The following is a 15,722-nucleotide window of genomic DNA, read 5'->3' as shown; positions in this document are numbered from 1 at the left end:
GGAGAGGAAATAAAGAGAGCATATATTTTCATATATATTGTTTTACAAGCATACTATCTTTCTGGCAAGATACACAGGAAACATTACATTGGAATTGTAGTTCTCTTTGAGGAAGGGAAACAGCTGGGGAACAGCTACACATAAATCATATATATATATATATATATATATATACACATACACACACACACAATACACACACTTCAAATTATCCTGTATTTTTTAAAAAGGCAGGAAAAAAGTTTCACTTAAATATCCTCACTTTAAAAAAAAGAACAAAAGAAAAAAAATCCTCACTTAAGTAACAAATTCAACTAAATACAGAAAAGATATTCACAACAGAATTAGATATTATAAATGCAACATTTTAAATAAATGTCCTCACTATAGTGACACATATTAAACTTATATGACAATAAACTCCAAAGAACCAAATTAAAATTTTACTTTTTTCATTCATCTCTAACCCCATCATTACACAAGATAAGAGAACTTACTCATGTTGAGACCATAGGTTTTATCCAAAGAGCACTAGTAAAATCCCACTGATTAGTAAACCAAACATAATTCCAAAAACAGTTATTAGACTATTTTGCATCAACTCAGCAAATAAGAGTAAGAAAATTTTTCTTCAGTATTTATGAATAGGAATTGTGGCTAACAGCATAAGAAATTAAGTCCTAGATAGGAAAAAAGCTCTTTATTTTACAAACTTCACAATATGCCAAAGAGGGCTTCAAACTTATATGTGTAAATCAAATTTTAATACACCAGGCCATATTTTCAAAGGACTAAGAAAGCTCACTAGTCTTTTGTGAATGTATAGACCAATTTTGGTCTTTTTTTCCTAATGATAAAAACCCTGTCATCATCTACTTGTTCATTAAGCAAGAAGCCATTTTACATATATATATATATATATATATATATATATAACCATTATATACTTCAACTTTTACCTTCCAACGAACACGTCTTGCTTTCATCTGTGAGATTTTTTTAAATTTATGCCACTGTATTTCCTACAAATGACAGCATGAGGATCTTGCCAAAAAGGACTATCCTACTGCACAGCTCAGTCACAATTTACACATAAAAATGAAGATTAACAAAATAAGCCTCTAATTTATCAAACTCTGTGCTATAATAAACTGGAGTTACATCAGGCTTTGGTATATTTTTCAGATTTTAAGGCAAACAGGGTAACAAAAGTAGACACAGCAATAATATCCATTCCAATTACTTCTTAATTGAAGTTAATTCACAAAATAACCTTTAGGTATTCTCTACATAGAAAAAGCACAATTCAATAAATAAAATCTCAACCATACAACAAGCTGAATAATAAGAGGGCTCCTCTGCATCTCAGATATGCTATGTACCTTCAGAATAACTTCATTAATATATAAAGGTCAGATAAATCAACCACCACCAATACTAATTGATAATACACTTGTAAGCAGAAATGTATCATTTGTTGTCACATAAAACCAACATTAGGTGAAAAACCATAGGTGTCTATTACTCAAGATCTTAAAAGAACTTAAGATATCTGGTCCAGTGGTTCTGAATCCTAGATGCACATTAAAATCACTCTGGGACTGCAAAAAAATACTAATGTCAACTCGCTCAGAAATGTGGGATTAAGTAGTTTCTTTTTCTTTTTTAAGTCCTCAGTGATTCTAATATGTAGCCAGGAATAAGAATTGCCAATATCTCAGATTACAGATGATCCTGAAGGTTATTCTACAAACCTTTAAGATCAGTTCTCCCTTTCAGATCTATCTACCTATGGAAAAGTGAATTCTACATACTTCATCTGAATTTTTAGTAACCCCACTTTACAGCATTTACACATGTTAGAATTTCAAATTTCAAGCACAGGGTAATTCATATCCCCCAGCGTTAATGGGGCTGTTGGAGACTTCTCAAAAGTGTTGACAGACCGTACTCCCAAAAGAGGAGGCGGGTCAACCAATAACAGAGGTCTGATTACAGAAGTAGTGCGATAGTGAAAAGCATACTTTACGGCCAGTCAACTCTGGTTCTGCTACACAGTGTTAACTGAAACCTGAGTCTCCTCACCTGTAAAACTGTAATCAACACTTACCTCCTCAACAGATATTAACGAGCTAAAATACCTAACTTTGTACCTGGCGATAATAACGGCTCAATTTCCTAAAAATAAGCTAATTAATGCCTGTTGGGCTTAACTAAAAACAGAGGGCCTGGGGAAAGACCAGCCCAGGTCACTCTCCGAGGCCCATGAGCTCCTTTTCACAAAGGTCCCCGTTGGCGACTCCAAGCAGAGGACTAGCGTGACCCGAAGACCAGGTAACCTCAGGCCTGCTGGGATAAAGGTCCGGAGGTGAGGGATAGGCTTGTAAAGCCGAGACGGGCCAGAGGCCGCGCATCCCGCCCAAAAAATGCCAGGGCCGCGGTGCTGCCGCCAGATCTCCGGGATAAACAGAAGGGAGGCCGATGGTGGAGAACAGAGCACGCAAGGTCCCTCACCTTCACCACGGCCGTCCCCCGGCTGCCCTGACGACCACTGTCTAGTCCCGCTCCAGGCTTGTTTACAACCAGGGTAGCCATCCTAGGAGGAGCAGCGCCGCAGAAGCAGCGCTCAAGGCCTTCACCTGATGGGCGGGGTAGAGCCACCTACCCAGAAGCCTCGGCGCTCGACGCTGGGGCACAGGCGCAGTACTACGCGGGGAGCTGCTGGGACGGTCTCTTCGAGCATCCTCCCGCCAGCCGCTAGGTGTTTGGGTTCGCAGGCCTGTGCGTGGGCACTTTGTTATTTTTTTAATTGTTATTATTGAGGAGTCTGAAATAGATGGAAGGAGTAAAATTAAGAGAAAAAAGAAAGGATAAAACAAAAGTAAAGTTTTGGGGTGAAATTCCCGCTCCAGGACCTTTTCTCCCCAGCTGCAAAACGAACGGGGGCGAGAGGGGACTACATGTCCCTGCATGCCCTGCGGCTTTTGAACTACAAGTCCCAGCATGCCACATCTCTATCATTTACTGCAATGTAGGTATTTGGGAGGCCCTGAATTGTCACCGAGGAGTGGTTTTTTGAAGTCGCGGTGTGTGATTGTGACTGGAAAATAGAGAAGTATTTTATGTATAGGTCTCTAAGAGGCAAGAGATGGCTTTGGTAAAAAAGCCGTTGGGTTCCTAAAGGACTTGGTAAGAAGAGAATTTAAGGCACCCCCGGCAGAGAGAAACTTGGGAGTGTGTTTGACGCCCTGTCTTCCCGAACGTGCGCTTTTCTGTCTTCTTCCGAGCTGATTGACCCTTTTCAGCCCCCGTAGGCAGTGGGTCCAAAGTACCGGTCAAAATGGAAGTGAATCCCCCCAAACAGGAGCACCTGCTGGCCCTGAAAGGTAAACTTTTGCGAACCCGACTCCCTTTAATCTGTTTTCTCCCTTTCTCTCACTAGTTCTCGAAGCCTTTGACACATAGACCTGGCCTCTGGGATATAGGCCTCGTCCTTCTTAAACACTGTCAATGCTCGCCCTCCTGCTTGGTTCCTTGGCGCCGAGCGAAAGGAAACTATTTCTCCTCTTTGCTTTTCAGGTTTGAGAGCCCCCGTTAGAATGGAATAGATACCTGGTAAATTACTTACTCTGTTACATGCTGCTCTGATTTTAGCCGCAGATGCTGATGTCCCCACCCTACGCGGGGAGAGCCTTGTGAACCGAGATGATTAACAGCGGGTATATAAAGTGGTTTTTCCTTCTGTCTCTTGTCTCTTCATGTGGCAATGACAAAGTTACCAGGCTTCAGCTTCATCTGTGAAATTAGTCTAGTATTGTGCCAAGGATTTAGAAGTACATAGTACTACAACATGTAATTTAGGTATGTTAAAACTCACTGTTTACGTCAAAGTATTGTGTATAGGGGGAAATTCATGTCGGTTTGCATACACAGCAAACAGTTTTGAGTAAGTTTGATGATTTAATTGGATCATTATTTAGGGGAAATGAGCAGGGCATTCTTTTTCTGGAATTCTTGTTGTTTTGTGAAACCTTTTATTTGAAACGCTTTCAGCTTTATTTCATCGGTTTTCTACTACCGCAAATGCACTTATTTCTTGGATGCCCTACTCAGTGGTTACCAATATCTTCTTGGACTGAGCTGAAAAGATGCTCGATAGACATGTGAACTCAAGTGAATAGCACTTAACCTTCCTTGTGGGATCCATTTTGAGGGACCCTTATCCCCTTAGTTATGTTGTAAGCATCAAACCTTCCCGAAGCTCACCAGTTTCATTTGAAGCATAAAATCATATGCTGATAGTTGGGGTTATCAGAACTGTCTCTGACTGTAGAACTAAGAAACTAAAATATTAACTAATGTAATAGCAATAGGACCTGTGAGCTTAGCCTGGACTGAAATGGCTTATTCCTGAAGAAAGAAGAGAAATTGTCATGTTCTTTATCTCAGACTCATATGTAGTATGTGAAATATATATTACTTAACTCTCAGAAGTTAAACTTTTTCAAGATCGCACAGCTAGTAAGTGATTGAGGTAATATTTCAACACAAGGCCTTCATCTTTCCAAGACTCCATGTTGCCTCCTAATGAAGGAAAGAGCATTTTCAGATATCATTCCATTAGTAGTTTGATGGAAATTTAGAGCAGTTCTGTTAGCTGCTAGGTATCATTTTATACAAATTGGAAGCTATTAAATACAGTTAAATTCCAGTGATGTGCAGGCTAACTGCCGTAGTCCTTTTAGGCTGCTAGAGTAGTCTTTCCCAGGTATCTTCTATTTTCCAAAACAGAAGGTTCCTGGAGAAGAGTATTTTAGCAACCTAAAAGGACAAGTGCTTTGAAATTCAGTGTTAGTTTCAGCTTTCTTAAAGCTCTTTGGCCCCATTCTTCCCCACTGTTCAAGCTATCCAAGAGTTTTCACAAGTTTTAATTTTACCTATGTTGGATGCCAAATATATCAATTTGTCTTGTCATATAAGTTTACTTTCATGTGTATGTAAAGTATTAAGGAGCTCTCACAACATCAGTGTCCCTGGAATACAACACTGAGTTCAGACAACAATGAAAGAATTCTCAGTGGCATGTCTTAAAATGTGAAAATGTAAGGAAAAGGGAAGAAAAAATAAAAACATTATTAATTCTTGAAAGAATATGCTATCTATATTTAGATCCATATTAAAATTATGGATGTTAAGGAACACAGTCATTTATGAATTTGAGTTGCCAAATCTGTCAGTCAGTGGACATTAACAGTAAGGAAAAGAATTATTATGAGATTGGTTACTTCTTTTGACTTTCAGAGTCAGTAGTTAAATGAGTATTGTGACATCATGCCAAGGAGACCCCACTCACAGTCATCCGGCAATGGGAGAACCCCCGTCAAGTAGTTCTCTAATGATTTTTGGAAGAAGGGATTTGACCTCTTGTTTTTTTCTCTGGTAGCTAGGATTTGAAAGAACCTGCATTATGGCTCAGGCAACTTTGGGCCCGATTAGGAAACCTAACTTACAGATCCTGGTAGGCTCCATTCTTGAGCCTGTGTACTGTATGCTGGAACTTCTTATTGATGACTTAATTTGGGGCAACTTGAAGACGTCTGTGTTCTAAGAGGAAAAAAAGTAAGGCTCTAGTCTTCTTGTTCATCCTCCAAATTGGAATTCAGAAGCCATGCTACTAAGGTTTTGACACTGCTTAAGTGCCTCATTTATACAAATGAGACTTTGTCAGGAAACCAGTTTCTAGCATGGTTAAAATGCAAAGTTAAACCATTTTCATGTTTTCAGTATTTACTACTGAGAATGAAATAAAATCATTAAGTATTCTGTCTATATATTTGGCAGAATTCATGTAATTTTAAAGTATAAAATGATCCATTTTCTTCAAAAAGATTAAAAATTACAATGATTTTCATTGTCCTCAATTCACGTCTCAAATTTTTTTAGTATTATTACATTTTTGTTCATTATCTTCATATGAATCTTGTATTTTAAAAATCACTAATTTACTTTTTGTTTCTGCTATAGTCTTAAGATTATTATTATCTAACATATTAATATCAGTACTTCCAAATCCATTATATCTCTTCAGTTAAACATGTTGACTACTAGCAGTTTTAGGCTGAAAGGATATGATAGGGCATCTAATCCAGATCCCTTATTTTGGTAAGAGAAAGGATTTCCAGTTTTGTGGATTACAGTCACATTTACCAATAGCACTTTGGTAAAATATCATATTGGAATTGGTTTGTTTTTTTCTTTTTTCTCTGCCTATCTGTATACAGGCTATCCCTACCATATCTTATTCTTTGCAATACTTCCACTTTAGGTCCTGTTTCCCTCTGATTTGGAAAGAGAGAGAGTCTTGTAATTATAAATTGCATTCTAGCTCTGAGGAGCTCAGCTAAGAAATAGTCTCTTCATTAAGAGTAACTGGATTACTGCAGAATGACTACAGAAGTAATATTACATTATCGACCATATGAGAGTGAAACCACACAACTGCCAAAAATTGCAGAGAAAGCAATTCAAGACTTTCCTACACGTCCACTATCAAGATTTATTCCTTGGTTTCCTCATGATGGGTCCAGACTTCCACTCAAACCTAAAAGATTACCACCTGTGATTTCTGAAGAGGCAACTGAAGATGTAAGACAGTACTTAACCATTTCAGAACATGATATTAAATTGCAGAGTTATGATTGCACAGTAGATCTACTGGAGTTTCAACCTAATTTGAAAAAAAAGAAGCACTTAATCCGATCACATACACTGAATGAACAGACTAATTCTGGAAGTCTGGATAAACAATCAGAAAAAAGAAAACGTCACAAGAAGAGGTGTTGGAGTGTTTCACTTCCCAGCAGTAATTGTACTGAAAACATTTTTCCTTTGTCTGAAAAATTGCAAGATAGTTTAAAGGCACTAAATTTGCACTCATTTTATAGAGCAAGATGGACAATAGAGCACACTATTTGTAACAACCAAACTCTGGAAGACATTTGGGAAAAACTCAATCGAATTATCAGGTGCAATGAACTTCCATCTTGTAATGCTACAATTCAGAGACATTTAAGCCAGATATGGGTGTTCTGTGATGTTATGTACTGTGAATATGTGGGAAGTCTTCTTAAAGGAAGATTAGCTCTTACTGGGAAGATTAACTTATTTGTGCATAAATATGGTCTTATTTTTAGTATGTAATGAATACCACTAATTGTCAAAAAGAAAAATATTCTGAATGAACTGAGTAGGAACTGAAACAAGTGAATAAATGTTTAATTGTGTGGTAATATATGTACAGTTTGTATCCCAGAAATAAATATCAGGTGAATTCCTAGGCTTGTCACTTAAGTCAGGAACTTTCTGCGTTCTACTTTGAGCAGCCTTCTTTTAAATGAATTGTGATAAATTATTATTTTTACTGAATTTAAAGGTAAAATGTTCTATTCCTTTTGTTCTCTTACTTACCCAGTGGTTGAATTAGATATTCCTATGAATTACAGTGACTAGTTTGGATTTTGGTAAATCCCCAAAATCTAATTTGACAGTATTTTTTCTTTACTCACCTAAAGTGTAATGATTTTTTTAAAAATAAAACTAAAACCAGTTCTGTTGGGAATGGTATTCAAGTGCCATGAATGTGATATTCAAGTTGAGAGACCAGCCCAGATTCTGCTGATATTTCCAAAGATATGTAATAGACAATAGTTGATGTGTTGTTCTGAAACAAAAGTATAAAATGTATAATTTGTCTAAGACCCTAATATATCTTTAAGGCAATAAGCTCTTTTGAAGTAAAGTATCAAGTATGAGTAAGAGATCAAGTTATTCTTTATTTAATACAGATAATTCAATCTTAATGACTGTTATTGCTGATTACTAATGCTCTGGTTCTTGGAGTCATGGGTTTCCCATAGCAAAATGTTGTAAATTGGGTTTACACATCATTTTATAAAAATATTCAAAGTGATTATATAATAAAAGTTTTATTAAAAAGTATATTTATTTAACAAATTTGAATGCGTACCATGAGCTAGGTACTAAAGTAGGGAAGGAGACAAACATGGATCCTGCCCTCACAGAGCTAACATAGAGTCACTATTCTTAAGTAGTTAAACTACATCCCTGATAAAAAACCTGTAAGACTGTACTCATTAGGAAGGCAGAAACACATTTGCCTTGTGGCACAGTGCCTGGCGTGGTAGAGGCTCAATACTACATGGTAAATGTGCCCTTTGGGGAGTTTCTCATAGCCTGAGCTGGCTGAGGTTCCTTAATACATAAGGAGTCTACCAATTTTTTTTTTTTTTTTTTTTTTTTTTGCGGTACGCGGGCCTCTCACTGTTGTGGCCTCTCCTGTTGCAGAGCACAGGCTCTGGACGCGCAGGCTCAGTGGCCATGGCTCACGGGCCCAGCTGCTCCGCGGCATGTGGGATCTTACCAGACCAGGGCACGAACCCATGTCCCTGCATCGGCAGGCGACTCTCAACCACTGCACCACCAGGGAAGCCCGAGTCTACCAATTTTTAACTAAAGAGGTTATCTTTTCTAATTAGGTTTCACACTATCCAAACACTGTTTTGTTTTTAACTTTTAATACCTTTCTTATTGTCTCAAATGAGACTGCTCTGTAGAAAATAATCATCATGTGCATGAATGCTTCCAAAAGTCTTTAAATGAAAAATCACCAGGTGTAGAGGGAGTTTCCAAGGTAACTTCATCAGTAATTACTTCTTCTTTCATTCATTAGTCATCTTACTTTTCAATCAAGAGTGCTGGAGAAAAGTCAACAAGTTATTCATTATTACTAGCGAGCTTTGCAAATAAGAGTTGGCTAATGTTATTAGGCAATCATAAATGGTGGATTTGTTTTTTTTGTTGTTCAGGTCTTATTTAGCATTAGGTTGCTAATCAAGGGTTAAAAGTTAGGTAATCATAAGACAGGGTCACTTACATAGACCACAGCATTTCTTTTATGATACATTTTTATTATTTTGAAATGATTATACACAGAACTGAAAATATTCTTATGATTATTTTCTTATGGGCTTCTTATGAGCAGTTTTTTAATTCAAGAATCACACATTAAAAAGAGCTTCTTTGTCTTCATATGTGGCAGATTTAAATTTCTCTAATTTACTCTGTATAAATTGCTTTCTACCCCTCTGAGAAACAATGAAAAGGTGAATCAGAACTGGGAAAATGAAGATTGAGTTTTACTGCAACTAGTGCTGTGATCTTAAAGGAAGAAGCGATTCATTTCTCATCTACCTAGACAATGCTTAGGCAGTAATTAAGGGCTAAGAATTTAGAATCCACTGCCATGTCTTTGAAGCCTTCTTAGAGTATTGAGAACCTTAGGACTGATGATTCTAGCACTAGTTAATAGTAGAGCTCACCAGTATTTCTGGGTTCCACTGTTAAGTCACAGACATGAATAAATTGGGGAAACAAAGACATATGCAGGAAGGTGAATCTGAGGGCATTTGGTAAAATGCCGAAGCATTTACTCTAGGAAAGTGGCAACAGTGCCATAATTTTATTTTTCCCTGACGAGCTATCCACTTTCAAATAAATGTTAACTCAAATTCTAAGAAAAAAGATGTGAAGGGCATCACATGAATTTAACTAAATTATTTGCCAACTTAGCAAATAATTTAAAGACCATTTTTTGAAAATTTCTAAGATGAGCTCCTGCATAATGGTTCACTTTGATTTAATCTGCTCAAAATGCCCCAGATTATTCCAAGGTTCACAAACTTGAATGCCTTCAGGAACTAGAAAAGTAAGACTATAGAATGTGGTAAGGACTCTGAAAGTGAAGAAGATTTGACATAATTTTTTTTAATGTTGTGACCAAGCAAAATGTATATGTAAGTTGAACTGGCCTAATTCATTAGTTTATAACCTCAAGCCTATCTTTTTTTTAATTTACTGAAGACTTTCAAAACTTTTTTTTATAAGATTTTAGATGAAACCTGAATTTCATAAGTAAATCAAATGTATGTATTTTGTGAGTTCCACTGAGAGTGTTTCTACACATGGCACTGTGTATTGTGTGTAGTGAATATTTGTCACTCGACTAAAAATCACATATTCTTTTTTGCCTCCTTAATTTTTGACCAAGAACCTGCTTTAACTTCAAGACTAGATACATAATTACCATTTAATAACCAGTGCTTTATTGTAGTTTCTCTGCCAGTTTTTTTTAAAACGCAGTTTTTTTGTTGATATTTGCTCTTTTCTAACATTGTGTTTAATTTTTGAGTTTCATTAATTCATTATAAGACAGGAAATACTAAGGTTTAAATCTATACTTGTTATGGACATACTTTGGATCATCCTTCAAGGAAAGAGATAGTTTTTTGTTTGTTTGTTTTTAACATCTTTATTGGAGTATAATTGCTTTACAATGGTGTGTTAGTTTCTGCTTTATAACAAAATGAATCAGCTATACCTATACGTATATCCCCATATCTCCTCCCTCTTGCGTCTCCATATATTTTTTTTAGATTCCCTATATATGTGTTAGCATACAGTATTTGTCTTTCTCTTTCTGACTTACTTCACTCTGTATGACAGACTCTAGGTCCATCCACCTCACTGCAAATAACTCAATTTCATTTCTTTTTATGGCTGAGTACTATTCCATTGTATATAAGTGCCACATCTTCTTTAAAGGAATGAGATAGTTTTATGTTACAAATTTGGCTTTCTCAGTTTGTTTAAAAATCTGCAGTATGACAAATTGTGCTTTATAGTAATTTTCTTTGCCTCCACAGGATGATAGTATTTCTTACCAACTGCTATCCCCTCTTGCTGATTTTTTACCCTTTTTTGAAAATAGGAAGAAAACTGGTACTTTAAATACCAGCTTGGGATGTTTTTATTTTTAATGGAGGGTTGTTCTTTACCCACCCTCTACTGTCTCATCCCCTAGAAAACCATAGCATCAGTAAAAGCTAAGCTTTAAAGGGCTTTTGTACATAATGGAAGTTTGAGCATATAATAAGCAAATGAGCTGGCTACACATCTAGGTGAATTAAGAACACTTTTTTTTTTTGATCACTTCAAATTTATGTTTATTTTAACTTGTTTACTTTTTACTATTAACTGAGTATAACTTTTTAAAAAAAATTTTATTAGGGTATAAAATTTTTATTGGGGTATATAGTTGATTTACAGTGTTGTGAAGAACACTTTTTAAAAAGTGTTTCAGGGGCTTCCCTGGTGGCGCAGTGGTTGAGAGTCCGCCTGCCGATGCAGGGGACACGGGTTTGTGCCCCGGTCCGGGAAGATCACACATGCCGGGGAGCGGGCTGGGCCCGTGAGCCATGGCCGCTGAGCCTGCGCGTCCGGAGCCTGTGCTCCGCACCGGAAGAGGCCACACAGTGAGAGGCCCGCGTACCGCAAAAAAAAAAAAAAAAAAGTGTTTAAGGATTCCTTTGAGAGTGTATTTCCTCTTTATTAAGATTTGGTCTCACTTGAAATGAAAAAAAAAAAAAAAAGAGAGAGAGAAATAGAGCACCAATTGGTGTTAAAATTGAGCTTAGAGTCTTGAAAGATTGTGGAAAAAACTGTTTCCTGTGTGTCATTTTCAGAACACCTTTTTATCCCCTGCAGATTGTACTTAATTTTAATGTTTTCCTGGTTAAAAGTAAGAGTGAAAGAGGTTTGAAACACTTCCCCATTCAGTCCCCCACCCACATCATTGATGTGTAGCTGGTTAATGTTCTGTTTGAAATAGTCGGACTTGGAATGCCCATGGGATGTTTCTAATAAAGCATGACATTCCAGGTTTATGACCCTGGGCTTATAATTAAGAATAGGGAAAATTATTTTTGAGCAAAGTGAAGTCTGCGGCCATCTATTTAATATAACATTGTTTAATGGCCTCAGTTCTTGAAACTTTACATCTTCAAAAATACCACTTACTTGAAGAGTTTGGTGAGGCGTTAATACTATGTGCCAGAACCTGTGTCAAGCACCGAGCCCACAAAACTTAACATGATACATACGAGCCTAAACTTAAAGGAGTTTGGATAGGAGTGCTATAAACTTATAAGTGAATAAACATAATTCATGATAAATACAAGGTGCTATGAGAGAAACAGGGTGACCTGTACTTCTTTTCTGAGAAAGATGACATATAAGCTAAGACCAAAATGAGAAAGGCACTAAATTTTTTGTTTGTTTGTTTTGGTTTTTTTTTTTTGCGGTACGCGAGCCTCTCAGTGTTGTGGCCTCTCCCGTTGCGCAGCACAGGCTCCGGACGCGCAGGCTCAAAGGCCATGGCTCACGGGCCAAGCCGCTCCGCAGCATGTGGGATCTTCCCGGACCGGGGCACGAACCGTGTTCCCTGCATCGGCAGGCGGACTCGCAACCACTGCGCCACCAGGGAAGCCCAGGCACTAAATTTGATATGAATGATATAGATAGTTAATTAGTAGTTAGGTGGTACAGTTTTACATACATTAACGAATACCACATATTGTGCACTGACCATTTAGATCAATAGTCTTTAAAGATTTGAGTTTTGAGTTGAATGAACATCTTAATAGACTATAAAGAAACAGTCTTCTGGGATTCATTTTCTGAAATGTTTTATGAGTTTGTATGATTTTTACTTCTATATTTTTGTCTTTATTTTGATGTGGTCAAATGTCAATTTTTTTTTAACATCTTTATTGGAGTACAATTGCTTTACAATGGTGTGTTAGTTTCTGTTTTATAACAAAGTGAATCAGTTATACATATACATATATTCCCATATCTCTTCCCTCTTGCATCTCTCTCCCTCCCACCCTCCCTATCCCACCCCTCTAGGTGGTCACAAAGCACCGAGCTGATTTGTCTTTATTTTGATGTGGTCAAATGTCAATCTTAACAAAAAATTGAAAAAGATTTTTTAATTCGAATGTCCTATCCCCGCTAGACTAGGTTTAATTTTCACTTTTTCTAGTTTTCTCTTGCTTAATTTTTGTCCATCTATTTGATACATATGCAGCTTGATATTTGAAATGAATTTGTAAACTAAATTTCATTTTTCCCAGATAGTGAACCAGTTGTCCTAGCACCTTATAATGTTGATTTGTTTTTGCTGCATCCTAATAAATTTTTTAAATTATCTAACATGTCAGTATGGTCTTGTATTAATAAGCCAATTAGTTGATTATGGACTTAAATGTTTTACTACATGTTATGTCCAGTTTTTTATCATTGTTTCCTATTAATTTCATAGCTTATTTTTATTTATTTGTTTTTCTAGATAAACTTTAGATACATTCTGTCATGTTCCGAGAACAAATGCTAGTTTTGGTTGGAATTCTATAAACCTACACATTAACTGACACTTTCATAATTTTTACAAAGAATTAATATTACTTAAAGGGCCACTTACTGAACTTCAGTGGCCTGTGATTATAACCAAGGAATAAAGTTAACAAAAATCCTTTTGGCATAAAATTATTGTTTCATATTCAGAATGGCGCATCTAAATTCTTGTCCCTATCAGACTAACATTGGTTAATATTTTGTTGATATTATTTACAGTGAAGTCATTCAAGATTTTTTTAAAGCCTTATTCTTGTAATATACCGTAAGCTTTGAAATTATTTTATTTTCTACTTTTTGTATAATGAGCCATATTTCATTTGCATTTAATTTTTATAATTCATTAGGTTGTAAATAAAAGCAAAATTGTTCTTTCTTTTTGTCATATATAAAATTTTTTGTTATATCCTAACATTTTTATTAGTAGATCATTGCTGTGTAATAATCTTAGGAAATACTTAATATTATATTGTTTAGGAAGTATTTAGATTATATTTTATACTAGTATAAAATTGATGAATACCATACATTCAACTTGCGAATACTGGCATAAAATAATATTAATATTTTCTTTCTTTCTTTCTTTCTTTCTTTCTTTTTTTTTCTACTTTCCCAATTCACAGTGATGCGGTTGACTAAGCCTACTTTATTCACCAATATTCCAGTAACATGTGAAGAGAAAGACTTGCCTGGTATGACACATGCTTTATCCTACTTGCACCTAGGGAAAAGTTGAAACCTGGATTACCTTACCTTGTAATAAGCCTAACCTTGCCAATCTTATGCTAACTCTTTGCTGCATTATTTGTTGCCTGTTTTTGTACGTGTGAATGGTGGCCATCTGAGTAATAGGTCTCAGTCATAATCTATACATCAAAATACTACTGATATCCCATGGCAACTAGAGACTTTTAGTTTTAGTAAAAATGCATTGCTTATAATGGCACTATTAAAATTTCATTTATCCTCAGATGTTCCATCAATATATGTTAGCATTCCCTTTATTTAAAAATCATTGGAGCTTTCTATATATCTCATGACCTACATTTTCCTTTGTTCCTTAAGTGTTCATTTTCTGTAGAAACAGAATTTTTTTGGCATGCATTTGTTGTAGTGAAGATTAGAAATTAGATTTTTTTAAATTTAATTTTTGTTATGAGATTATTTTTTTAAATATCTCTCCCAGCTGTTTCGTCACATAAATAAAAGTTATTTACAAGGTAGGTGTTAGAATTTGATGTTTTTCTCTTTCTACAGGAGACCTCTTTAACCAGCTCATGAGAGATGATCCTTCAACTGTAAATGGTGCAGAGATTTTAATGTTGGGAGAAATGTTGACTTTACCACAGAATTTTGGGTAAGAATGATATGTTCACATTAGAAACACAACAATACTCTGAAGCCATTACAAATCATGTTTTCAAAAAGTAACTATGGGATGGGAAAATGCTCATGATACATGTATGTGGCTGGAAACAAAAAAAAAGTTTTACCAAAATTATACTATGTGATTCTGGTTTTTTTTTTAATTAAAAAAATAAGATGCATACCAAAATACTAATTCCTAGGGTGGTAGAATTTTAACTTTCTTCTTTAGATCTTATTATATTTTTTAATGCCTACATATTCCTTTTATTTTAACTGATTTAATCTCAGTGTCTTTCAGAAGCAGCTCTTTTATTCACCATCACAGCCCTTTACCAGCTTAAGTTATTGGACTTGTCAGCTCATTAGGAGTTCTAAATATTTTATTCCTTCTCTTGCTCTTAGCTATTCTCTTACTCTAGATTATTACTGAGGTAGAAGTCCCTGGTTCCATTCTGTTTGCAACTGAGACAATTTGAGACCAAAAGGAATTTTTCAGGTTTTTTCAAAAGGTTTACAGAATGTGGTCATTGACTAGTGTCTTGAAAGCTTAGAAATATATTCAAGTAAAAAACGTATTCATATTAAAATATTTTTATAAATATATCTACATATATTTATATGTTTATATGCATTATATATATAACATATACTTATAAAGTAATGCCACTAGTCATTATTTTTATTAGAATGACTTAGAAAAAGAAAAAGAAAATAAATTGGTAAAAAATACTCTGAGATCAATAACTTGGTCTCTTCTAGGTTCGGGGCATAAGTTATTTCAAAAACTGCCTTTCTCTAGCCTCTAGCCTCAGTATCAAATCTTCAGACTCTTAACATGGATCTGATCTCAATGACATTTTTAGGAGGGCTGGCAGTTTTGGCAGTAGTTGAGGGTCAAGATATATAGCATGTTTTATAGATTAAATCTGTATTTTTAATTGCACTAGGTAATGAGTGAGCAGCCTAGTGTAAACAAAGAAATATTGAAATAGTATTTCACCTGATCTCTATCCTTTAGTAAT

At 35.6% G+C, this 15,722-nt stretch overlaps 3 protein-coding genes across 12 annotated transcripts in view; 2 read left to right on the top strand and 1 right to left on the bottom strand.

Annotated features, from left to right (window-relative positions):
* Positions 1 to 2,758, bottom strand: part of TRIM23 (tripartite motif containing 23) — a 38,724-nt gene extending 35,966 nt beyond the window's left edge. For 3 of the 4 annotated variants that reach the window (XM_027100992.1, XM_027100994.1, XM_027100995.1), the window contains exon 1: positions 2,515 to 2,643. In XM_027100992.1, coding sequence (XP_026956793.1) covers positions 2,515 to 2,595 — 81 coding nt within the window. In that variant the 5' untranslated portion in view covers positions 2,596 to 2,643. Of the gene's footprint in view, positions 1 to 2,514; positions 2,644 to 2,665 lie in introns of those variants that run through there. The other variant, XM_027100993.1, reaches the window with a different exon arrangement.
* TRAPPC13 (trafficking protein particle complex subunit 13) overlaps positions 2,754 to 15,722 on the top strand; it is a 35,242-nt gene continuing 22,273 nt past the window's right edge. For 4 of the 5 annotated variants that reach the window (XM_027100999.1, XM_027100998.1, XM_027100997.1 and 1 more), the window contains exons 1-4: positions 2,754 to 3,031; positions 3,306 to 3,386; positions 13,956 to 14,024; positions 14,590 to 14,689. In XM_027100999.1, the coding sequence (XP_026956800.1) occupies positions 3,004 to 3,031; positions 3,306 to 3,386; positions 13,956 to 14,024; positions 14,590 to 14,689 (278 nt within the window). In that variant the 5' untranslated portion in view covers positions 2,754 to 3,003. The remainder of the gene's footprint in view (positions 3,032 to 3,305; positions 3,387 to 13,955; positions 14,025 to 14,589; positions 14,690 to 15,722) is intronic. The other variant, XM_027101000.1, reaches the window with a different exon arrangement.
* On the top strand, positions 3,038 to 8,000 carry SHLD3 (shieldin complex subunit 3). Of its 3 annotated transcripts, none has more exons than XM_027101007.1 (3): positions 3,038 to 3,386; positions 5,448 to 5,619; positions 6,326 to 8,000. In XM_027101007.1, exon 3 carries the CDS (start codon positions 6,445 to 6,447, stop codon positions 7,198 to 7,200), a length of 756 nt encoding a protein of 251 aa, XP_026956808.1. In that variant the 5' UTR covers positions 3,038 to 3,386; positions 5,448 to 5,619; positions 6,326 to 6,444; the 3' UTR covers positions 7,201 to 8,000. The 3 variants fall into 3 exon arrangements, with proteins under 3 accessions (XP_026956808.1, XP_026956807.1, XP_026956806.1); XM_027101006.1 differs by having other exon boundaries at positions 5,444 to 5,619; XM_027101005.1 differs by lacking the exon at positions 5,448 to 5,619.

Source organism: Aethalodelphis obliquidens, unplaced genomic scaffold (genome assembly GCF_003676395.1).
Source record: "Aethalodelphis obliquidens isolate GAN/ISIS:26980383/991018 unplaced genomic scaffold, ASM367639v1 scaffold4, whole genome shotgun sequence".
Lineage (NCBI taxonomy): Eukaryota > Metazoa > Chordata > Mammalia > Artiodactyla > Delphinidae > Aethalodelphis > Aethalodelphis obliquidens.
This window is presented reverse-complemented; position numbering and strand designations above follow the sequence as displayed.